The 26,014-nt window shown below is 40.8% G+C and overlaps 1 protein-coding gene across 1 annotated transcript in view; it reads right to left on the bottom strand.

Moving 5' to 3' along the window:
* Window positions 1-647: 647 nt before the first annotated feature.
* Window positions 648-26,014, bottom strand: part of LOC129867324 (xyloside xylosyltransferase 1-like) — a 107,196-nt gene continuing 81,829 nt past the window's right edge. The window contains exon 5 of the mRNA XM_055940653.1: window positions 648-5,884. Coding sequence (XP_055796628.1) covers window positions 5,488-5,884 — 397 coding nt within the window. The 3' untranslated portion in view covers window positions 648-5,487. The remainder of the gene's footprint in view (window positions 5,885-26,014) is intronic.

Raw genomic sequence — 26,014 nt, 5'->3', positions numbered from 1 at the left:
GCCAGCTAGCAGCGAACATTAGATCATTGTGTAAATTGTTAGCTGGATAGCTAGCTTGGCTAGTGGGCTGATAAAAGAAAACATGGCGTTGTATGTTCAAATTATTGAATAAAAAAAACTTAATAATAAAGGAATTTGTTGAATATTTTAAAATAATTTTGTTAGCACAAACATTATACTCACATTTGACAAAGTTATTCCATATGCTCTCTGTTAAATGTTCTCTGAAGGGGGGACTTTTGTCAGCCATTCATTTCTTCTTCCTCCTCTTCTTCTTTCTGGCGGTACACACAAACAAACTTTGAATGTGCGAGATGAAAATAAAAAGATCCCAAAATGCTAAATATATTCATAATACTAACTAAAAAAAACAAAACAACCTACTTTGCAAAAAAGTATAATCAGATTCTGCCATTTATGAATATCCTACATGGCGAAAGACACATTGGAAGCGGACATCAAAATCGCCCTTCAAAATGCATCTTATTCTCTTTAGTCCTGCCTTGAAATCTGGCCACAAAAAGGCAGCATCCTTGTCGATTTGGGACAAGGCCTTTGTCTGAATTTCACATGAAACAGATTATCTACTCTATTCATAATGTTACTTTAATTTAGCATTACGATAGCATGAAACACAAATGTCCAAAATGTTTTGATGATTTAATCAGCAAATATTATAAAAACCAAGGTACGTGAAAGACTGATTAGAGATCCTTTCAAGATGGCAAAGGTAAATGTTACAGAGAAGTATCAGAAGTGACAACGTGGTTACCCATTCAATGTAGAGAAGAATGCGGAATAGAGATATGACATACTCCTTGTCAGTCAATGTTAAAGTGATATCTTCGAGGAGACCGGTTATGAAAATGCTGTGCACAGATTGCATTATTGCGATTTAAAAAAAAATACAGTACGTAGTGCATATATGTTCATTGTGTTGAGTACCCGTTTTTGCTGAATATGCCCTTGAAGAAAACAACATTTTGGGGTTTCTACATTCAATACAGGAGCATTTGCAGCCATTCAGTGGTTTGGAATGCAGCTAGATAATTTAAAGACACTTGAGAGAAAGTATAGTTGGGTCTTCTGAACCCCTTCCCTTTGAAATTTCATTGCACAATATGACACAAACGAGTGGCACTGACACTACCACAATACAACAGAACACAGCTAATAATCATATGCATATCCACATAACCTAAATGAGACAATGGTTAACCTTTCAAAAACTAAAAAAGTACAGTACAAAAGCAGCAACACAAAAACATTTAAATGACATAACCCAGAGCCAAAACTAGACGTTAACTTGACAAGCACAAAAAACAACACAAAATACAAGTGATTCAGTCTCACTCAACAAATTAAAAAAAGACATGACTTTGGCTCCGTCATCATACAACAGCAGATGACCTCTCCTATTGCATTTTATTCTATATGTTCTGGAGTGCATTGACAAGTCTGGAGTGGCTTATCCGTAACCTTGATATGATCTGGCAGCACAACACGCTGTACACAGGTTGATGTGTCAGAGCAGTCGATTCCTCTTACCTGCAGGCTGATTGCTAGGTCCAACTGTACTTAGTCTGCTCTATAGACTCGCAGGGTACATACAATGGACCAAATCCAAAAAAGAGTGACCTCATTAGCTTGCCTTCAGATGACTTATGTACAGTGAGCTTCGAAAGTATTGGGACAGTGAAATGTTTTGTTGCTTTGGCTCTGTACTCCAACACTTTGGATTTGAAATGGTACAATAACTAAGAGGTTGAACTGCAGCTTTAATTTGAGTGGATTTTCATCCATATCGGGTGAACCTTTTAGAAATTACAGGACTTTTATACATAATCCTCCCATTTTAGGGGACCAAAAATATTGGGACATTCACTTATATGTGTATTAAAGTAGTAAAAAGTTAAGTATTTTGTCCCATATTGATAGCACGCAATGACTACATTAAGCTTGTGACTACGAATTTGTTGGATGCATTTGATGTTTGTTTTGGTCGCGTTTCAGATTATTTTGTGCCCAATAGAAATAAATGATAAATAATGTAGTGTCATGCTAACCTCTCACCATTACAATAACATGGGAGATTAAACTGTGTCTGTAACTTACAAATAATTTGTAAATAACTGCAAATTGACTGCAAGAAGCCCAAACTGATATAATATTTGACTGAAACATAATAATTTCAAACCTTGCTTCCATTTGTATACAATCACATATCTCTCTATTATTTGTGGGAATACTTTGGAACAGATGTCTAAAAATGTTATCACTTGGAGCTCCTTTGCTGGCGTTTTTACTGCCTTTTATGTCTAACAATAAAAAAATGATTTACTCAGAAAATTTGGGACGCCAAATAAATTCACGGGCCGCCAGTCGGGGAAGCCTGCTCTACTGGCATATCAAAGTTCCCGAGTGGGGTTTCTCCTACTCTCTGTAGCTCAGTGGATAGAATATGGAGCTTGCAATGCCTGGATAGTGAGTTAGATTCCCGGGACCACCCATATGTAAAATGTATGCACACATGAATAAGTTGCTTTGGATAAAAGCATCTGCTAAATGGCATATATATTAACGTCAGCTCCAGGTAACACAGAGACAAAAACAAAACTGGGTCAATATGTAATTACAATGGTGGCTAAATCCCACTCGAAAATGTGTATGTTTGTGTGTGGGCCAAGCATCTGTATGTGTAGCCCATCATCCCTCACCTGTACTGCCCTCTCCCCTCCCCCTCTTTTATCGCCATTACGCAGTCAGTGGAATATCCTAGCGGGTGCCAGTATGTCGTACTTCCTGCCCACTCACCCTGCCAGAGAAGAGTCCAGCATTGGTAAACAACAGTGTTCGGGAAGCTACTCTGAAAATATAGTTTACCAAGCTACCAATTACTTCACACTGCAATGAGTTAAACTACACTAAAGCTACCCTTAAGAAAAATATAGTTCACTTAACTTTTCTTGGGTCGGGGGCAGCATTCGGAATTTTGGATGAAAAGCATGCCCAAATTAAACTGCCAGCTACTCATCCCCAGAAGATAAGATATGCATAGTATTAGTAGATTTGGATAGAAAACACTCTGAAGTTTCTAAAACTGTTTGAATCATGTCTGTGAGTATAACAGAACTTATTTAGCAGGCGAAACCCCGAGGACAAACCATTCAGATTTTTTTTTTTGAGGTCACTGTCTTTTCAATTAGGTTTCTTTGGGAAACCAGATTTCTAAGGGACCTTCTTGCAGTTCCTACCGCTTCCACTGGATGTCAACAGTCTTTAGAAATTGGTTGAGGTTATTCCTTTGTGTAATGAAGAAGTACGGCCATCTTGAAGGAGGGTCACTCGAAGTGTCCTATTTGTTAGAAACGCGTAACCAGAAAGCTAGCTACAATTGGTTTTAATCCTGTATTGAACACAGATCATCCCGTCTTCAATTTTATTGATTATTTACGTTAAAAAATACCTAAAGTTGTATTACAAAAGTAGTTTGACATTTTTTGGCGAAGTTTACATGTAACCTTTGAGATATTTTGTAGTCAAGTTTCACAATTTGGAACCGGTGTTTTTCTGGATCAAACGCGCCAAATAAATGGACATTTTGGATATATATCGACAGAATTAATCGAACAAAAGGACCATTTGTGATGTTTATGGGACATATTGGAGTGCCAACAACAGAAGCTCGTCAAAGGTAAGGCATGAATTATATTTTTATTTCTGTGTTTTGTGTCGCGCCTGCAGGGTTGAAATATGCTTCTCTCTCTTTGTTTACAATGGTGCTATCCTAAGATAATAGCATTGTTTGCTTTCGCCGAAAAGCCTATTTGAATTCTGTTGGCTAGACATGTTGGCTGGATTCACAACCAGTGTAGCTTTAATTTGGTATCTTTCATGTGTGATTTAATGAAAGTTAGATTTTTATAGTAAATTTTATAGTAATTAATTTGAATTTGGCGCTCTGCATTTCCTCTGGCTTTTTGCCAAGTGAGACAGTAGCGTCCCGCCTAAACTCAGATTTTTGGATATAAATATGAACTTTACCGAACAAAACATACATTGTGTAACGTGAAGTCCTATGAGTGTCATCTGATGAAGATCAAAGGTTAGTGATTAATTTTATCTCTTTTTGTTATTCCTCTCTTTGGCTGGAAAAATGTCTGTCTTTTTCTGTGACTTGGCTCTAACCTAACATAATCGTCGGTGTGCTTTCGTCGTAAAACCTTTTTGAAATCGGACACTTTGGCTGGATTTACAACAAGTGTATCTTTAAAATGGTGTAAAATACTTGTATGTTTGAGGAATTTAAATTATGGGATTTCTGTTGTTTTGAATTTGGCGCCCTGCAGTTTCACTGGCTGTTGACAAGGTGGGACGCTACCGTCACACATACCCTAGTGAGGTTAACTAAAGTTACTTTGAAAAAGTACTTCACTACATCCACACTACTAGATAAAAAAAATCTGAAATGCCATAGACTACACTTTGGGGTGATATGCAACCAGAAGGTGTAAATTTGCCTATTTAACACAAAAATTATGTTTCAAGTGAGATTTACGCAGGTCTGATGCTTTGTAAAAGAAATGAAATGATTGCATACAGCACATATATTTTATTTTTGCAAAATAACTAGTGTGTAATTCCAGTACTTATCTACATCCCTACATAGCAAAACAAGTAATTAACTACTGAAAACACTACCAAGATTTGAATTTAGTTAAACTACCACCAACCTACTGCAAAATGTAGTTAAATCACTAGTTGAACTACATGTAGTTCACTACTCCGGGGCGGGCAGTGAATGAGCACTGATTATTAACCCTCACCTAATCTTGCGCTGATTAGAGGGAGAAAAGAGAGAGAGACAGACAAATCCAGACAGACTACCATGATACACAGCAAACACATTGGCACAGATAAAATACTCACACTAATGAGCTCATATTCTCTCATACATTACGCCAGGGTATTATTACAGTTTGTCAGGAATTTTCAATGTAAAGAGTTATTTTTGTTGGTGAAGGTTTGCCATTTTCTCTTATGCATGCTAACTATTCTTTTTTATACCACAGTCCAACATTTTTCAAGAAAGTTAAATGTTCCAAAATGTGAACTGAGAGAACAAAGTATGGCATTCGGCAATTTTCACCAGCAAGGTCTCTTATGCTCCACGTTTATCATTAGCATCACTTGACATTAGTGGAGTGAGTGAGATGCCTTGTACTGACTGTATTGCACACCTGTCCAGCAGGGGGCAGGAGTGGGAGCAATGTTTACAGTAGCAGTGGTACAGTACAGAAATGGTTTTGGTTCCAAAACTTTTGTTGCCACATGGCCAGACTAAGGCCTTTTTGGAGTTTTGTGACCCAGAAAGTTGTGTAGCTATTATCTTCTTTCTCTCCAGAACCCAGTCTTGAGCCACAACTTCCAATGAGATAACCACAAAACAGACCCACCATTTAGGGAAACACATTACGAGGTCTCAACTCAGTCATCGGGTATGGGCGTATTACAGTTTCCATGGTAGATATACACTGGCCCCTCACAGCGGTAATAGAGCTGGAACACGTCCCCGTATCCATGCTCCCTCCACCAGGTACACAGCTGGCGGTTCCAGCCACAGGCCAACTGGTGGAACAGCCCTGGGTGTTCCATGCCGATCATGCTGAAGAAGTCCTGGTCCCCCAGGTGGCCCCTGAAGTGGTACTGGTCAGCCAGCTGGGCCACGTTTCTGGGCTCCAGGAGTTGGTTGTAGAGGGCCGAGGTCCGCATGGCCCCTAGGTCCAGCAGCATCACTCCACTGTTGAAGCCCGGCAAGCCGTCGGGAGGAGGCTCCCCCACACGGGACTGAGGGTTCTCCTTACGGTACTGCCAGAAGGTGTGTCTGGAGGTGAAAGAGTTAAGGGGAAGTTCAGGGAAAGAACCAAGAAGTTGTTCCATAAAGTAGGATGTTCACAACAATGCAGATAGAGAAGTAGTGTAAAGATGTGATTACCTAGTTGTGGATTAGTTGGGATAAAAGAAACAGAGATCTTTAGTGCCTAATAATGTCAAATTGACACCAAAAAGTATGACACAATCGCACCTGCACTTTAAGTCAACTAAAATATTCAAATTTATAGACCTCAGTCTCCTCAAAGATATCGTTTTGAGTGAGAAGAACAAAGACTGTTTTCTAATGCTACACACCACCATATGCTGAAAGCCTAGACAAAGAATCCTATCATGCATTTCTACATGACCCATCCGAAGAGGGGGAAACACCGCCCTGCACCATCGGGCCTCTTCCAGAGTGGACAGCACAATCCCCCCCCCCCATGATAACAGGACAAGATCTCAATCAGAAGAAACCAACCAAAAAAGTTCAGTAAGACAGCTATGCAGAATTGGCACGAAGAATAGAGCACCCTGCTGCAGCCGAGCTAAACCAGGGCAGGCATCTATTCTTTGTTATTATCAGAAATATAATTATTAGAAATAAAACCTCTTACCATTATGAGTTTAGTTTTAGATAAGCTACCCAGGAAAGGGTTCAAGTTAGCTCATATACATTTTTGTAGCCTCAGAAACAAAGTTCATGAGATGAGTAATTTGCTAATATTAGAAAATATTAATACATTCACCATTTCTGAGACTTACTTAGACAACACATTTGATATGGCAGTAAGAATACAAGGATATACTGTAACATCTATTGAAAAGACAGGAATTTCTACAGGGGAGGTGTTGCTATGTACACTACCTGTCACGTTCTGACCCTAGTTCTTGTGTTTATCTGTTGTTTTGTTGGTCAGGACGTGAGCTGGGTGGGCATTTCTATGTGTTGTGTTTCTATGTTGGGTTAAAGGGTTGCCTGGTATGGCTCTCAATTAGAGGCAGGTGTTTGGCGTTTCCTCTGATTGAGAGTCATATTAACCTGTTGTGGCTAGGGGGTGCTGTTGTCACTATTTATGGAAATCGTGTAATTTTTGAAACGGCTTCCTACAAAATTCTTGATCGTACAATATGCATATTATTATTATTATTGGATAGAAAACAGTCTATAGTTTCTATAGCCGTTGAAATTTTGTCTCTGAGTGGAACAGAACTCATTCTACAGCAATTTCCCTGACATGGAGTCAGATTTCACACATTTTGGCCCCTGTTCTGGAGTCAGTTTAAAGGCCACTGTTATTGCTATGAGTATACGGACACTGCTTACGTCTTCCCCTGGATGCCTTTACGTGATGACGATTTGAATGGTGTGGATTGCGCAATCACAGCCACTATAAATGAAAAACACGTGTAGGTAGGCACTCCTTTCCTGCTGCGTCGGACGCACGGTGGGCACCGACCCGTTCTTTTTCCAAGCATTAGTGGAGCCAGTAATATTTCTCAGGTCATGTTTCTACTCGTTATAGGAGTTAAAAACATCATAAGGTAGTTAATTTAAACCGTTTTATAGCAATTTATACCCGTTTAGTGCGATTTTGGGACATTTATTTCTGAGACACTGTGAATCTCTGGGCACGCTTCCAGTTCATGCCGAACGCAATGGACATTTCTACATGGCAAGAGGACAGCTTTCGACCAAAAGACGATTAGACCCAAGAAAGGATTCTTTGCCCAAGATACTGATGGAAGAACAGCTCAAAGTAGGAACAATTTATTATGATAAATAGTGTTTCTGTCGAAAATTGTTAATCGCTTATGACGCCATCTTGCTAGACGTAGCTTCGCTTGGCGCAAACTGTATTGAAAAGTAAGGATAATTTAAAAAATGTAAATCCGCGATTGTATTAAGAATTAAATTGTCTATCAATCGCTGTCCACCCTATATTTTTTAGTCACGTTTATGAGTATTTATGTATACAACTAGATCACTGTCTAATGTGGCGCAGGACATTTTCTGACCAGCTGGGCTACTTTTCTCATTGTCTAACCATGATTTTGGTGGCTAAATATGCACATTTTCGAACAAACTGTATATGTATGTTGTAATGTGATGTTACAGGAGTGTCATCTGAAGAATTCTGAGAAGGTTAGTGAAAAAATTAATATATTTTGGCGATGTTTACGTTATCGCTCTCTTTGGCTAGAATCAATGCTGGTGTAATGTTTGCACATGTGCTATGCTAATATAACGATTTATTGTGTTTTCGCTGTAAGACACTTCGAAAATCTGAAATATTGTCTGTATTCACAGGATCTGTGTCTTTCGATTAGTGTATGCTGTGTATTTTTACGAAATGTTTGATGATTAGTAGTTAGGTAAACACGTTGCTCATTGTATTTATTCTAGTCCATTTGTGACGGTGGGTGCAATTGTAAACTATGACATCTACCTGAAATATGCACATTTTTCTAACAAAACCTATCCTATACCATAAATATGTTATCAGACTGTCATCTGATGAGCTTTTTTCTTGGTTAGTGGCTATCAATATCTTAGTTTAGCCGAATTGGTGATAGCTCCTGGTGTTGGTGGACAAAGAAAAGATGGTGGATTATGCTAATGTGTTTAGCTAATAGATTTACATCTTTACATATTGTGTCTTCCCTGTAAAACATTTTAAAAATCGGACATGTTGGCTGGATTCACAAGATCTGTCTTTCATTAGCTGTATTGGACTTTAATGTGTGAAAGTTAAATATTTAAAAAATATATTTTTTTTGAATTTCGCGGCTCTGCCTTTTCAGTGGGGGTGGGGGGCACCGCTAGCGGCACCCCAGTCCTAGACAGGTTAAGGTAGGTTGTTCTCACTGTTTGTTTGTGGGTGATTGTCTTCCGTGTCTGTGTCTGCGCACCACACGGGACTGTTTTCGGTTTGTTTGTACATCGTTCTTTTGTGTAGTCTATTTTCCCTGTTCGTGCGTTCTTCGTGTTATTTGTAAGTTCGTATTGTTCAGGTCTGTCTACATCGTTTATTGTTTTGTAGTTTATCAAGTATAGTTCGTGTCAGTGTTTCGTCGTGTCTAATAAATCATTATGTATTCAACACCCGCTGCGTTTTGGTTCAATCCATGCTCCTCCTCATCCGAGGAGGAGGAATCTGACAACGATCGTTACAGAATCACCCACCAAACCCGGATCAAGCAGCGGGTTAACGGAGAGCGCACAAAGCAGGATTTCTGGTCTTGGGAGGAGATCATGGAAGGAAAAGGACCATGGGCTAAAGTTGGAGGTAATCGCCGCCCATGGGAACAGCTGGAGGCAGCTCGGAGAGCGGAGGAAACCGGAGAGAGGAACCTGTGTTATGAGGGGTCGCGTCTAGCACGGAAGCCCGAAAAGCCCGTGAGTACTACCCAAAAATTTCTTGGGGGGGGGGGCTAAGAGGTAGTGGGCCAAGGGCAGGTAGGAGACCTGCGCCCACTTCCCAGGCTAACCGTGGAGAGCGGGAGTACGGGCAGACACCGTGTTACGCAGTAGAGCGCACGGTGTCTCCTGTACGTGTTCATAGCCCGGTGCGGGTTATTCCACCTCCCCGCACTGCTAGGGCTAGATTGAGTATTGAGCCGGTCATGAAGCCGGCTCTACATATCTGGCCACCAGTACGTCTCCTCGGGCCGGCTTACATGGCACCAGCCTTACGCATGGTGTCCCCGGTTCGCCTTCATAGCCCGGTGCGGGTTATTCCACCTCCCCGCACTGGGCGGGCGACGGGGAGCATTCAACCAGGTAAGGTTGGGCAGGCTCGGTGCTCAAGGGAACCAGTACGCCTGCACAGTCCGGTATATCCGGCGCCACCTCCCCGCCCCAGCCCAGTACCACCAGTTCCTTCTCCACGCACTCTCCCTATGGTGCGTGTCTCCAGCCCAGTGCCTACAGTTCCGGCACCACGCACTAAGCCACCTGTGCGTCTCCAGAGCCCTGTACATACTGTTCCTTCTCCCCGTACTCGTCCTGATGTGCGTGCACTCAGCCCGGTGCCACCAGTGCCGGTACCACGCACCAGGCAAATAGTACGCTTTGAGAGTACAGTGTGCCCTGTCCCTGCTCCCCACACTAGGCTTGAAGTGCTTGTCTCCAGTCCGGTGCCTCCAGTTCCGGCACCACGCACCAGGCCTACAGTGCGTCTCAGCCGGCCAGAGTCTGCCGTCTTTCCAACGGCGCCTGAACTGTCCGTCTGCCAAGCGCCGCATGAACTGCTCGTCTGTATTGAGCCTTCAAAGCCGCCCGTCTGCCATGAGCCTGCAAAGCCGCTTGTCTGCCATGAGCCTACAGAGCCTTCCGCCAGACTGGAGCCGCTAGAGCCTTCCGCCAGACAGGAGCCGCTAGAGCCTTCCGCCAGACAGGAGCAGCCAAAGCCTTCCGCTAGACAGGAGGTGGAATCTGACAACGATCGTTACACTACCGGTCAAAAGTTTTACTTTTTACTTTAATTTACTACACTGTAGAATAATATTGAAGACATCAAAACTATTAAATAACACATATGGAATCATATAGTAACCAAAAAAGTGTTAAACAAATCAAAATATATTTTATATTTGAGATTCTTCAAATAACCACACTTTGCCTTGATGACAGCTTTGCACACTCTTGGCATTCTTTCAACCAGCTTCATTAGATAGTCACCTGGAATGCATTTCAATTAACAGGTGTGCCTTCTTAATGCGTTTGAGCCAATCAGTTGTGTTGTGACAAGGTGGGGGGGTATACAGAGGATAGCCCTATTTGGTAAAAGACCAAGTACATATTATGGCAAGAACAGCTCAAATGAGCAAAGAGAAACGACAGTCCATAATTTCTTTAAGACATGAAGTGAATCCGGAAAATGTCAAGAACTTTGAAAGTTTCTTCAAGTGCAGTCGCAAAAACCATCAAGCGCTATGATGAAATAGGCTTTCATGAGGACTGGAACGGAAGGAATGGAACACCCAGAGTTACCTCTGCTGCAGAGGATGAGTTCAGTAGAGTTACCAGCCTCAGAAATTGCAGCCCAAATAAATGCTTCACAGAGTTCAAGTAACAGACGCCTCTCAACATCAACTGTGAATCAGACCGAATTGGTCGAATTTCTGCAAAGAAATCACTACTAAAGGACACCAAAAAGAAGACCAGCTTGCTTGGGCCAAGAAACACGAGCAATGGACATTAGACCGGTGGAAATTTGGCCTTTGGTCTGGAGTCCAAATTGGAGATTTTTCGTTCTAACCGCCGTGTTGGTGAATTGATGATCTCCGCATGTGTATTTCCCACCGTAAAGCATGGAGGGGGAGGTGTTATGGTGTGGGTGTGCTTTGCTAATGACACTGTCTGTGAGTTATTTAGAATTCAAGGCATACTTAACCAGCATGGCTACCACAGCATTCTGCAGCGATACGCCATCCCATCTGGTTTGGGCTTAGTGGGACTATCATTTGTTTTTCAACAGGACAATGACCCAACACACCTCCAGGCTGTGTAAGGGATATTTTACTAAGAAAGAGATTGATAGAGTGCTGCATCAGATGACCTGGCTTCCCCAATCCCCCGACCTCAACCAAATTTAAATGGTTTGGGATGAGTCAGTAAGCAGAGTGAAGGAAAAGCAGACAACAAGTGCTCAGCATATGTGGGACCTCTTTCAAAACTGTTGGAAAAGAATACCAGGTGAAGCTGGTTGAGAGAATGCCAAGAGTTTGCAAAACTGTCATCAAGGCAAAGGATGGCTATTTGAAGATTCTCTAATATAAAATTGATTTGATTTGTTAAACACTTTTTTGGTTACTAATTCATAGTTTTGATGTCTTCACTATTATTCTAGAATGTAGAAAATAGTAAAAATAAATAAAAACCCTTAAATGAGTAGGTGTTCTAAAACCTTTGACCGGTAGTGTAAATATGTATATATATATACACAGTACCAGTCAAAAGTTTGGACACACCAACTCATTGTAACGGTCGTCGGATGAAGAAGGATCGGACCAAAGCGCAACGTGGTAAGTGTTCATGATATTTATTTAAACTGAACACTGAGAACAAAATAACAAAATGGAACAACACAAAACAGTTCTGTCTGGTGCAGACACAAAACAGAAAACAACTACCCACCAAAACACAGGTGGGAAAAAGCTGCCTAAGTATGATTCTCAATCAGAGACAACGATAGACAGCTGCCTCTGATTGAGAACCACACCCGGCCAAACACAAAGAAATACAAAACATAGAAAATGAACATAGAATGCCCACCCAAATCACACCCTGACCAAACCAAAATAGAGACATAAAAAGCTCTCTACGGTCAGGGCGTGACACTCATTCCAGAGTTTTTCTTTATTTTTACTATTTTCTACATTGTATAATAATATTGAAGACATCAAAACTATGAAATAACACATATGGAATCATTTAGTAACCAAAAAAGTGTTCAACAAATCAAAATATATTTGAGATTTTAGATTTTTCAAAGTAACCACCTTTTGCCTTGATGACAGCTTTGCTTTGTTGAAGCACCTTTGGCAGCAGTTACAGCCTCAAATCTTCTTGGGTATGACGCTACAAGCTTGGCACACCTGTATTTGGGGAGTTTCTCCCATTCTTCTATGCAGATGCTCTCAAGCTCTGTCAGGTTGGATGGGGAGCGTTGCTGCACAGCTATTTTCGGGTTGAAGTCCGGGCTCTGGCTTGGTCACTCAAGAACATTCAGAGACTTGCCCCGAAGCCACTCCTGCATTGTCTTGACTTTGTGCTTAGGGTCATTGTCCTGTTGGAAGGTGAACCATCGCCCCAGTCTGAGGTTCTGGGAGCTCTGGAGAAGGTTTTCATCAAGGATCTCTCTGTACTTTGCTCCTTTCATCTTTCCCTTAATCCTGATTTGTCTCCCAGTCCCTGCCACTGAAAAACATCCCCACAGCATGATGCTGCGGTTTCCTCCAGACGTGATGCTTGGCATTCAGCCCAAAGAGTTCAATCTTGGTTTCATCAGACCAGAGAATTTTGTTTCTCATAGTCAGACTCTTTAGGTGCCTTTTGGTAAACTTCAAGCGGGCTGTCATGTGCCCTTTTACTGAGGAGTGGCTTCCGTCAGGTCACTCTACCATAAAGGTCACCTCCCTGACCAAGGCCCTTCTCCCCCAATTTCTCAGTTTGGTCGGGCGGCCAGCTCTAGGAAGAGTCTTGTTGGCTTCAAACTTCTTCCATTTAATCTGTACCGAACCAATCTTGTCTCGGAGCTCTATGGACAATTCCTTCAACCTCATAGCTTGGTTTTTGCTCTGACATGCACTGTCAACTGTGGGACCTTATTTTGCCAGATGTGTGTCTTTCCAAATCATGTCCAATCAATTGAATTTACCACAGGTGGACTCCAATGAAGTCGCAGAAACATCTCAAGGATGATCAATGGAAACAGGATGCACCTGAGCTCAATTTCGAGTGTCATAGCAAAGGGTCTGAATACTTATGAAAATAAGGTATTTCTGTTTTTAATTTTTAATAAATGTGTAGGAATTTCTAAAAACCTGTTTTCACTTTGTCATTAGGTATTGTGTGTTTAGATTGCTTCTTACTGTGACTAACGCCTTTAACAGTACCCAGATTATCACTTAACCAACTAGTGTACACCAATAGTGTTGGATCTGTTACTTCCACTTGTATTGATCATATCTTCACAAATGCTCTACAGTTTTGCTCATAAGCAATATCAGTTCCCATTGGCTATAGTGACCATAACATTGTGGCATGTTATGTGGCATGCAAGGAAAGCCAAAGTACAAAAAGGCAGGGCCTAAAGTTATTTATAAGAGATCATACAAAATATTTCTCAGCTCTCTTTTGCTGAAGATGTAAACAATGTATATGTTGGTCTATTGTGTATAAGGAGGAAAATCCAGATGCAGTACTTGGACTATTTGTCAAATTATTGTTGCCAATTGTTGATAAACATGCACCTGTGAGAACTGGTGCATGAACTGTGAGAACTGTTAGCGCCCCCTGGATCGATGATGAATTTAATAATTGTGTGGTTCAAAGAAATTTAGCAAAAAAGGTGGCAAACAAGTCAGGCTACTCAGTTGATTGGTTGACATACTGTCAATTGAAAAATGTTGTGACTAAACTTAACAAAACAAAGAAGAAATTATATTAGCAAAACAAGATAAATTACAAAAAACTATGGGGAAAAAATGTAAATGATATTATGAGCAGAAAACAACTAAATTCCTCTCCATCGTGCATTGAAGTTGATGGGTCATTTATAACAAAACAGTATAGCCAATCATTTCAATGACTCTTTCATCTTTTATTTAACTAGGCAAGTCCATTAGGAACAAATTCTTATTTCCAATGACGGCCTACACCGGCCAAACCCGGACAACCCTGGGCCATTTGTCCGCCGACCTACGGGACTCCCAATCACGGCCGGTTTTGATACAGCCTGGATTCGAACCAGGGTGTCTGTAGTGACGCCTTTTGCACTGAGATGCAGTGACTTAGACCACTGACCACTGGCCACCAGGTATAGACAACCTAGATGGGAAACTTTAACCAAAGCCTAAAGGAGTGTGTGTGTCCACAGGTGTGGAAGAAAGCTAAAGTAATTCCACTGCCTAAAAATAGTAAACCACTCTTTGCTGGCTCTAACAGCCGCCCAATCAGTTTGCTGCCTGTTTTTAGTAAACTGATTGAGAAAATAGTGTTGAACAAATACGATGCATTTTTCAAAGAATAAGTTAACTACTGATTTTCAGCATGGATATGGGAAGGGAAGGGCACTCAACTCGTACTGCACTGACTCAGATGACTGATTGACAACAACAAAAAAGGATTACAGCCTTTGATGTTATTGATCATTATTTTATTTTTTAACTCACTTGTTATGGCTTTACATCACTTGCCATCACATGGTTGGAGAGTTACTTATCCAGTAGAACTCAGAGAGTATTCTTCAATGAAAGCTTCTCTAACATCAGATATATACAGTGCGGTATCCCTCAGGGCAGTTGCCTTGGGGCATTACTTTTCTGTATTTTTACAAATGATTTGCCACTTGTCTTAAAAGAAGATAAAATGACTATGTATACTGATGACTGCACACTCTACACATCAGCACCTACATCAAATGAGCTTACTGAGACTCTTAACAATGAGTTACAGTCAGTGTCTGAATGGGTAATTAACAATAAACTGGTCTTAAATACATCTAAAACCAAAAGCATTGTATTTGGTTAAAAGCATTCTCTTAGACCTAAACCTCAACTGGAGTTGTGCATAAAGAGTGTGACCATTGAATAAGTTGAAGAAGCTGAACTCTGAGGAGTAGCATTTGATGGTCAGTTATCATGGTCAAGTCATATTGACAAAGTTGTTGTGAAGATGGGAATAGGTACAGTATGCCTGTTATAAAAAGATGCTCAGAATTTTTTGATGCAGAGATCAAAGATCAACTGTACTAGTTGTTCAGGCTCTGAGCTTGTCCCATCTTGATTACTGATGGTCAGGTGCAGCTAAAAAAGACCTAGCAAAGCTCCAAAACAAAGAAGAACAAAGAAGAAAAACAAAGAAGCACACCTTGCCCTTAACCTTTCACGAGTATCTACCCCGGATCCGGGAGCACCCCCCACCCCCCCCCCCACACTGATTAGTCACAATTAAATAGTAGCATCTAAATATCATTAAATCACAAGTCCAAGACACCTAATGAAAGATACAGATCTTGTGAATAAAGTCACCATTTCAGATTTTTTAAATGTTTTACAGGGAAGACAAAATATGTAAATCTATTAGCTAACCATGTTAGCCTAAGACACCCTTTTTCTTTGTCCACCATTTTTTCTCAACACCAGTAGCTATCACCAATTCGGCTAAACTAAGATATTGATAACCACTAACCAAGAAAAAAGCTCATCAGATGACAGTCTGATAACATATTTATGGTATAGGATAGGTTTTGTTAGAAAAATGTGCATATTTCAGGTACATATCATAGTTTACAATTGCACCCACCGTCACAAATGGACTAGAATAAATACAATGAGCAACTGTGTTTACCTAATTACTTATCATCAAACATTTCGTAAAAATACACAGCATACACTAATCGAAAGACACAGATCCTGTGAATACAGACAATATTTCAGATTTTCTAAGTGTCTTACAGCGAAAACACAATAAATCGCTATATTAGCATACCACATATGCAAACGTTACCAGAGCATTGATTCAAGCCAAAGAGAGCGATAACGTAAACATCGCCAAAATATATTAATTTTTTCACTAACCTTCTCAGAATTCTTCAGATGACACTCCTGTAACATCACATTACAACATACATATACAGTTTGTTCGAAAATGTGCATATTTAGCCACCAAAATCATGGTTAGACAATGAGAAAAGTAGCCCAGCTGGTCAGAAAATGTCCTGCGCCATATTAGACAGTGATCTAGTCGTATACATAAATACTCATAAACGTGACTAAAAAATATAGGGTGGACAGCGATTGATAGACAATTTAATTCTTAATACAATCGCGGATTTACATTTTTTAAATTATCCTTACTTTTCAATACAGTTTGCGCCAAGCGAAGCTACGTCTAACAAGATGGCGTCCTAAGCGATTAACATATTCCGACAGAGACACGATTTATCATAATAAATTGTTCGTAGTTTGAGCTGTTCTTCCATCAGAATCTTGGGCAAAGAATCCTTTCTTGGGTCTAATCGTCTTTTGGTCGAAAGCTGTCCTCTTGCCATGTGGAAATGCCAACTGCGTTCGGCATGAACTGGAAACCTGCCCGGCTCTTCAAAAAGTCTCAGAAATAAATGTCCCAAAATGCGCACTAAACGGATATAAATTGCTATAAAACATTTACATTTACATTTAAGTCATTTAGCAGACGCTCTTATCCAGAGCGACTTACAAATTGGAAAGTTCATACATATTCATCCTGGTCCCCCCGTGGGAATTGAACCCTGGTCCCCCCGTGGGAAATGAACCCACAACCCTGGCGTTGCAAGCGCCATGCTCTACCAACTGAGCCACACGGGACCGTCTCAAAACGGTTTAAATGAACTACCTTATGATGTTTTTAACTCCTATAACGAGTAAAAACATGACCTGAGAAATATTCCTGGCTCCACTAATGCTTGGAAAAAGAACGGGTCGGTATCCACCGTGCGCCTGACGCAGCTGGAAAAGAGTTCCTACCTACACGTGTTTTTGTTTTATAGTGGCTGTGATTGGGCAATCGATACCATTCAAATCGTCATCACGTAAAGGCATCCAGGGGAAGACGTAAGCAGTGTCCGTATCCTCATAGCAATAACAGTGGCCTTAAAACTGACTCCAGATCAGGGGCCAAAATGTGTGAAATCTGACTCCATGTCAGGGAAATTGCTGTAGAATGAGTTCTGTTCCACTCAGAGACAAAATTCCAACGCCTATAGAAACTAGAGACTGTTTTCTATCCAATAATAATAATAATATGCATATTGTACGATCAAGAATTTTGTAGGAAGCCGTTTAGTCTGTAATGCAATTATGCTAATGAGAAAACAGCACCCCCTGTAGTCGCAAGAAGTTAACAGCACTCACAGAACTAACATCAACAACATGCATGATAGTCTTTCATGATTGAGGGTAGAGGAGAAATGTACTTCTTATTTTCTAGTCTTAAGAAACATTTGTGTATTGAAAATACTTAACTACTTGTATAATCTATACTGAACAAAAATAGAAATGCAACAATTTCAATGATTTTACTGAGTTACAGTTCATATAAGGCTATCAGTCAATTGAAATAAATAAATTAGGCCGTAATCTATGGATTTTACATGACTGGGAATACAGATATGCATCTACTGGTCACAGAAAACCAGTCAGTATCGGGTGTAACCACCATTTGCCTCATGCAGAGTGACACGGGAACTGGAAACCGCTGTCGTACAAGTCGATCCAGAGCCTCAGTATCTCGTCACGATTTGTGCATTCAAATTGCCATTGATAAAATGCTATTGTGTTTGTTGACCGTAGCTTATGCCTGCCCCCCATACCATAACCCCACCGAGACCATGGGGCACTCTGTTCACAGCGTTGACGTCAGCAAACCGCTCACCCACATGACACCATACACGTGGTCTGTGGTTTTGAGGCTGGTTGGACATACTGCCAAATTCTCTAAAACGGCGTTGAAGGCGGCTTATGGTAGACAAATTAACATTCAATTCTCTGGCAACAGCTCTGGTGGACAATCTTGCAGTCAGCATGCCAACTGCACGCTCCCTCAAAACTTGAGACATCTGTGGCATTGTGTTGTGTGACAAAACTGCACATTTTAGAGTGGCCTTTTATTGTCCTTAGCACAAGGTGCACCTGTGTAATGATCTTGCTGTTTAATCAGCTTCTTGGTATGCCACACCTGTCAAGGTGGATGGATTATCCTGGCAAAGGAGAAATGCTCACTTACAGTACAGGGATGTAAACAAATTTGTGCACAAAATGTTATCGAAATAAGCTTTTCGTGTGTATGGAAAATTTCGGGATCTTTTATTTCAGCTCATGAAACCAACACCTTAAATGTTGCGTTTATATTTTTGTTTAGTGTATACGCATACACTTCAAACAGACATACATACCCAACAAGACACACCACTATGGGTTTCTTCACGGTAGCCAAACAAAAAACAGATGTGACCCGTTTCAAGAAGCTAGGCGTATGTCGCAAGTTAGTGATGTGCGGGTTGACTCATAACCCACAGTCCCTGCGGTTTAATCCGCGGGGCGGACGGGATTAGGGTCATTAAATATTGTGTGGCTGAAGGGCATGTGGGTGGCGGGCAGGTTAAATAAATAGAAACAATACCTTAAATAGTCCATAAATGTGTAATTATTGTGCAATTTATATAGTCTATATTGAGGTTTTTCTTTCATTACTTTAGGCTATCTGGTATTAGTGCATAAACCTAAGCTTCAGTGCTTAACTGTACATTGTCCTTAATTGCTTCCCCTGCCATTCGCCAAATAATGATTTTGGGAACGGGCAGAAAAAGATATCAATCCACGGAGGCAAAATGGACATTGTCGAAGTTTAATTCAATAAGACAAAAGCTGCAAAAGGAGAGTTGAAAATAAAGAGAAAGGGGGGCCAGAAAAGTAATGTGTCACGTCCTGACCATAGAGAGCCCTTGTTTCTCTATGGTGTAGGAGGTAAGGGCGTGACTAGGGGGTATTCTGGTTTAATATTTCTAATAAAGGCAGCTGGTATTCGTTGTCTCTAATTGGGGATCATATTTAAGTAAATATTTTTCCCACCTGTGTTTGTGGGATATAATTTTGTGTTTGTGCTTGTGCACCACGTAGTCACGTTCCGTTGCTCGTTTATTTGATTTAATGTTTTGGCTTATGTTTCACTTTTGGAATAAATATGTGGAACTCAATATCCGCTATGCCTTGGTCCCGTTCTTACGATAACCGTGACATCATGTTTGGAAAATATTAGGTGAAGTGGTAAAAGAGGATGATAGCAGTGCAGCCTATGTTATGTGGGATGATTGTGAGGCATTATACAAATTTGACAGTCACAAGACGGGACTTCAAATAGGCCTTTAGCATGTCAAGGGAACTGTAGCCTACTGTTTAGATGTGATGGATTCTGTTAAAATGTAAAATGTTTCAAGTTAAACTGTAGTTTATTTGTATCCTGTTTAGTGAATGATTACTGTGATTATTAATGGAGTTTAGGCCATGAAACTGTGTGTATACTAATTTAGAAAGGTTGACCTAATCAGATAAGAGAAAATTTCCTAGGATCAGAGAGCAGGGTCAGGCCCAGAACAGAAGATGGACGGGGTGTGATTCTGACATCTAGCTAAAACAAAGAGAGGACCATGGACATTCCACACGGTAGAGATGGGGAAACTCATTGGGGTCATAAAATGTATAGCTGGGGAGGTGACACCTACAAGGGAAGAGTATAAAATGCGTTGTGAACTTCCTAAAATGTATTCACTCAGCTGACTGTATCCTTGGTATTAAACGCTTGAAACTTCTCAATTCCTAATTGCAAAGAGGTTGCAATAGCATTTTTCTTTTTAACAGATGGGTTAAATGAAAACTGAAATCTGAACGACTAACCAGAATAACTACTGTCTTTTGGCAAACTCAAGTCTTCGGATAACACTAGTCCTGTGTGTATCAACACCCCTGTGTTGAGAGAAAATGTCTGAGTTTTCCAGTTGTTGCTCGCAGTTTGAGCAAGAAAACACACTGATTCGATAAATTGAACGAAGTGCTGCACATAGCGTATATATGAATGGCCAACATTTATCAACTTTCACAGTGAATGCTTTTGTTTATACGTTTTGTGCGAATGAATTGAACATTGCCAAATTCATCATAAATTCATCATATATTGTGCCTATTTAATGCAACCCTAGCTGTTAGTAGATCCGAAAGCAGCATATAACTGAGTAACACGTTTGGAACAAGTTCACTTTCTCATCCATAGCCTAAAAACGTATATAAAGTGCAAATTAGCTGTTAAGCTCACATCTGAATGCTGGGGTGGATTTAGAATGTCTTCTACTGCGGATCGCTAAAATATTCTAACGATTATGATCACACTTCCTCAACTCAAATATTATGGCAACATTATACCAAAGATGGTTTGGTTTAGAAACTTGGGAACCAAACCCGAGTTCAGTGTAGCCTGTTATCACCTGGACTCATTTAAGTATGTTCACACCTAGAAAAGAACCTCCAGGATTCAGTCATAACTGTCAATTTATTTAAAAATATAAAACAATAACTAATTACAGAGGGCCGTTTGGAAAAAAAACGTAGCCCGTCCGAATTGTTCTTTGGAATAAAGGACATTCTAGGGTAATAAATACATAATCAACGTTCTCTAGTAATACTAGTCCCGTGCGAATAGACATAGCCTTAATAATAACTCCCACAGAATTAAGCATTTCTTTCAATAAAATGATACACCAAATGTAGACTAAATTTGGACTTGAGAAACAGGGTGCAGGCAAAACAAAATCCTGCACCCAATCAAAAGATCATTCTGCAGTCCATGGTCTTTGACTGTAGCCTATTGCACATTTTCTATATTTGCGGGTTAAGGTTGGGTGAGTGCCTCAGATTTTCACTTTATCACATATAGTCGTCACTACTTCACAGGTGAGGCATTTGAACATATTTAAAAAATATATATTTTAATTACGTTGTTTGGCATAAATACATTCTGGAACATGTGACCTTTCATGTGCCTTAATAACAAACACGTATGCCATCTGTAAATACAAATACATTTGTTAAATTACGAGCCTAGTTGGTTTAGCCATGGAAAAAGCCAGGAACCTTCCCCGCTAACCATGATTGGCTGAGATAATGGATGGGCTAGACATGCTGAGAGAGGAGTTTCGGACTGGTCTGCCATGTAGCATGCTAGTCTATAACATAAGCTGCTCAGTATGTGTAGATAATCCTTGCTACCACTGATTTTTTGAAAGATAACATTAGCCAGGGAGAACTGCAAAAGTGTTGTTACTCCTCTCAACAACATTGTTGCCCTGAATTTAGCAGGCGCTATCGACAAAGATCAGTGGGAAAAGTTTTGATGGACTACTTCCTGAACATGGTCAGTGTGAACTGGAGTGACTTGGGCCAAACAATAAGTAATATTAGCTACTTATAAACAAAACAGAAAATACACGCTGCCGTGAAGCGTTCTTCCATGTATTTGGGTAAGAGTCTAGGTACATTTTCAGATATTATACTTTTCAAATTTGAGCAAAGTAATTTTCATTGCAAGTTAAATTGTACTGTAAAATAGATAGCAAATGTTAGCTTGCTGGCTCGCTATCTAACGTTACGTGTATGATCTGTGTAGTAATATTACTAGTATCTCAGAAAGACATTTGCATTGCTAGTTATAGCCTAATGTTAGCTAGCTAGCTAACATTGAACCTAGTTGGTTAGCTTTAGCTACCTGCTGATTCATTGTACAGCATTTCATGCATGGTGGCTAGCAATGACAATCTGTTTGTACTGTAGCTATGTTTTAGGATTATGGTTCATTTAGCTAGCTAGCTACATGTCTTAACAAAAGACTCCACTTCGCCAGATGATTACATGACCCATCAGGTGTGTCTGGGGGTGATTACGACCATCTATTATATTTCATGAACATGTTTACATATCTAGACAATAGTGACCCATCCACTTAGGTAGATGTGGCTGGGGGGGTTATAGCATTTCTTTCACATGACCCATCTATTTAGACAAGTGTATCTGGGTAAGCATCATCTAATAATTATTAAATATTTATACAATATTTTTATCTGGACACTTTCTATTTTTGATATAGCTACTTTGCAAATAACTATTTCACTGTACTGTTTAAACCTCCTGTATCCTGTGCATGTCACAAACAAACTTTGCTTTTATTTGATATAGTGTGTGTTTATCAGAGACTAATGTGAAGAACAACATGACCTGCACCAAAATCAGATTAGGATATAGGCCAAGGACTAGATAACATGTAATTTTACCTGGAGTTTTTCCTTATTGTAGGCTACGACTGTCACCCATTTTAGTCTTGAAATCTTTGGTTGTTTACTCCACTACTCTGCCAGCACATGGCCTCACATGTGAATCCTTTAAGAGATGGGTGGGGCTAAGTCTTAAGAGAGTGTGAACGATGCTGAATAGGTGTAGACAAAGAAGGGCTCTACACTATGTGTCCCAAAACTTTCAAGGGCCATTTTCTCAAAAGTGGTTCATCAACTTTCAAAGCATTACTTTCCCATTGTTCCTCAACTGCAGTGTATGATATATAATTTAGTAGCTCTGAGTCTCCACTTTTTTTCTATATAAAAAACACAATTTCAAATTTTGTTGAATAAGACCGAATCACGGTCGAATCAATTAATGCATTGCTCAGTTATGTATAGAGCCATGTCATTGTGAAATGCTCTGGCAGCAGATGTTACTCAGGCAAAAAGCAAGTTTAGCTTAAAAAAATGTTTTATATAAAAAGAACATGATCACAGAGCCTCTCCTCTTTCTAAAGATCTAACTGTATCGTATACAATAATCTACATATATATATATATGAAGTAAACTCAGCAAAAAAAGAAACTGCAGAAATGCAGAATCCCTCCATCAGTGCTCAGACTGTTCGCAATTGGCTGAGAGAGGCAGGACTGAGGGCTTGTAGGCCTGTTGTAAGGCAGGTCCTCTCCAGACATCACCGGCAACAACGTCGCCTATGGGCACACACCCAGCGTTGCTGGACCAGACAGGACTGTCAAAAAGTGCTCTTCACTGACGAGTCACGGTTTTGTCTCACCAGGGGAGATTGTCGGATTCGCGTTTATCGTCAAAGGAATGAGCGTTACACCAAGGCCTGTACTCTGGAGCGGGATCGATTTGGAGGTGGAGGGTCCATCATGGTCTGGGGTGGTGTGTCACAGCTTCATCGGACTGAGCTTGTTGTCACTGCAGGCAATCTCAACACTGTGTGTGTTACAGGGAAGACATCCTCCTCCCTCATGTGGTACCCTTCCTGCAGGCTCATCCTGACATTACCCTCCAGCATGACAATGCCACCAGCCATACTGCTCGTTTTGTACGTGATTTCCTGCAAGACAGGAATGTCAGTGTTCTGCCATGGCCAGCGAAGAGTCGGAGGGTGAGGGCTAGGGCCATTACCCCCAGAAATGTCCGGGAACTTGCAGGTGCTTTGGTGGAAGAGTGGGGTAACATCTCACAGCAAGAACTGGCAAATTTGGTGCATCCATGAGGAGGAGATGCACTGCAGTACTTAATGCAGCTAGTGGCCACACCAGATACTGACTGTTACTTTTGATTTTGACCGCCCCTTTGTTCAGGGACACATTATTCCATTTCTGTTAGTCACATGTCTGTGGAACTTGTTCAGTTTATGTCTCAGTTGTTGAAACTCGTTATGTTCATACAAATATTTACACATGTTAAGTTTGCTGAAAATGAAAGCAGTTGACAGTGAGAGGACGCTTCTTTTTTTGCTGAATTTATATGTATATATGAAGTGTGTAAATAGCATTTTTGTTGTCTCTTGATATCTTTCCAATATGTTTGTATTTTTATTTAAATGTAATACTTTATCTTATGTTGTTCTTGTCTATAAGTGTTCTGTACTTCGTCATGTATTTGTACGTTTTATGTGGACCCCAGAAAGAGTAGCTGATGCATGTGCAGTTTTAAACACAGAGATGAATAGAATACAGCTTAGCAGCAGGACAAGAGAAACTGTAAGAGCCATGTAAGAGTTGGTTGTTCAGTGGAGTGAAATGTTCTAGAACATGGCAGATAGAGTGTAGGGGTCTAAAGGTCAAACGGTCATCTGTTGAGCAGGATAAAACAATCATATCTGTTCTACGTAACAGCAGCCTATATATCTATCTGCAAGCTACTGAACATTCCATACTTTTTGGGGTAAAAAGGCCCATGCTAAAAAAGCCTCAGCCTTCTCATCCAAAGGCTCATAGACCTGTGGTGGACATGAAGATTTCTGTTGAAATGTCTCATTCAGGTGTGTGTGCGTGTGTGCGTGTGCGTGTGCGTGTGTGTGTGTGTGCGTGTGTGAGTGTGTGTATGTTTGGGCTGGTCCCATTCGATGGCGAGCAGAGCAGATCAGATCTGCTTCAGGCCAGGCCAGGGTCTGCTGAATAAACAGCTCTGCACAAAACAGGAAGAGAGCTGGTCCAGGAGCCAGATGGAGCACCAGGGGGCTCTGCCAACTCAGCACCCTGCTCTGCCAACACACTAAGCCCATAGATCTACATAGGACATGGCATCTTAAATCCCCATGTCTGTGTATATGTTTGTTTATGTATTATCTTGCTACACTGTTACAGTTCCTGTCAGTGGTACCAGTTTGCAACAGAATAATATCTGATATCAGGTCATTATCACTGTTGATGAGAACTTGGTCTGGCCAGAACTAGTCAATTGCATAACAGACAGCTCATGTGCTTAGTCCTGGCCTAGTTCAGGAGCTCTGTGGCCCTTTGTCTTTAGCCAAGGCTTCTGGCTAACCCCAGGGATCTCCGATCTAAAGGGTATTTTCTAGGAGAGGAGTAGCCTGCCTCCAGTGTGCTCTGCTCTGCTCTCCAGCTCTAACAGAGGAATGTGAGGCCAGCAGCCTAGTAGTCTGACCATGTGTTTGCTCAGCTGTGGTTACACTCAGGGCTAGACGCCGACTCTCCAAAACTTCGACACCACAGCGCCCTCTAATGGTGATGGTACCTCTGTCTCACCTTGAGGGCAGATGAGGTATGGACTGAGTTAGGGGAGCTTAGGGTGGACAGGACAGAGTCATTTAACCCTCTACACATTGCAGGCTTATCCCTCTTTGCAGCATAAAATATTGAATAATGCATACCTGCCAAGCACGTATCTCTCTCATAAGCAGCAGCTTATGCAGGAAATCCACAGATTGGCTCGGGGCCTGCTATGTCAGGAAATACCTGGGTAAATGTTGTAAATGCAGGAATTTCGAAATGAGGCCAAATGTCATGGAAATGGTGGTTGATGGGCATGAAGGCACCTTGAGGGGAGCGGTGGAAATGTACGCTGGAGAGGCGGGCCAGACTGACATACTGTACTCTACTGTGTGATGCGTAGAGTACTGCACTTAAGACACACAGTAGCACAGCTCTGATGTGTTTGCATGGACTGATATATTGATATAACTAGGCAGGTACAGGTATATAATTTAGGTGTGAAGCTTTAAAGGTCAGCTGCCCTTAGGTCGTTTAAAACCAGTGAAGTTGTTTCTATGTGGCATCGATATGAGTCATTATTCTAGTGTCAAAATTGACTACAAAGTATAAATAGGATCATTTTGTTCATAAAGTCATGTCTCGTCCAAAACTGAGTTTTGTAAGTGAGTTCATCATGACTTACTGGAGGTTTGGGTATGGATTACGATCATGCACATGTACCCAGTGACCACTAAGAGAAGCAACTGTGCTGATTGCACAACTTAGTCATTTAGCAGACACTCTTATCCAGAGTGACTTACAGGAGCAATTATAGTTAAATACCTTGTTCAAGGGGACAT

This window comes from Salvelinus fontinalis, chromosome 12 (assembly GCF_029448725.1).
Source record: "Salvelinus fontinalis isolate EN_2023a chromosome 12, ASM2944872v1, whole genome shotgun sequence".
Lineage (NCBI taxonomy): Eukaryota > Metazoa > Chordata > Actinopteri > Salmoniformes > Salmonidae > Salvelinus > Salvelinus fontinalis.
The sequence above is the reverse complement of the archived record's forward strand: the minus strand, read 5'-3'. Positions and strand labels throughout refer to the sequence as shown.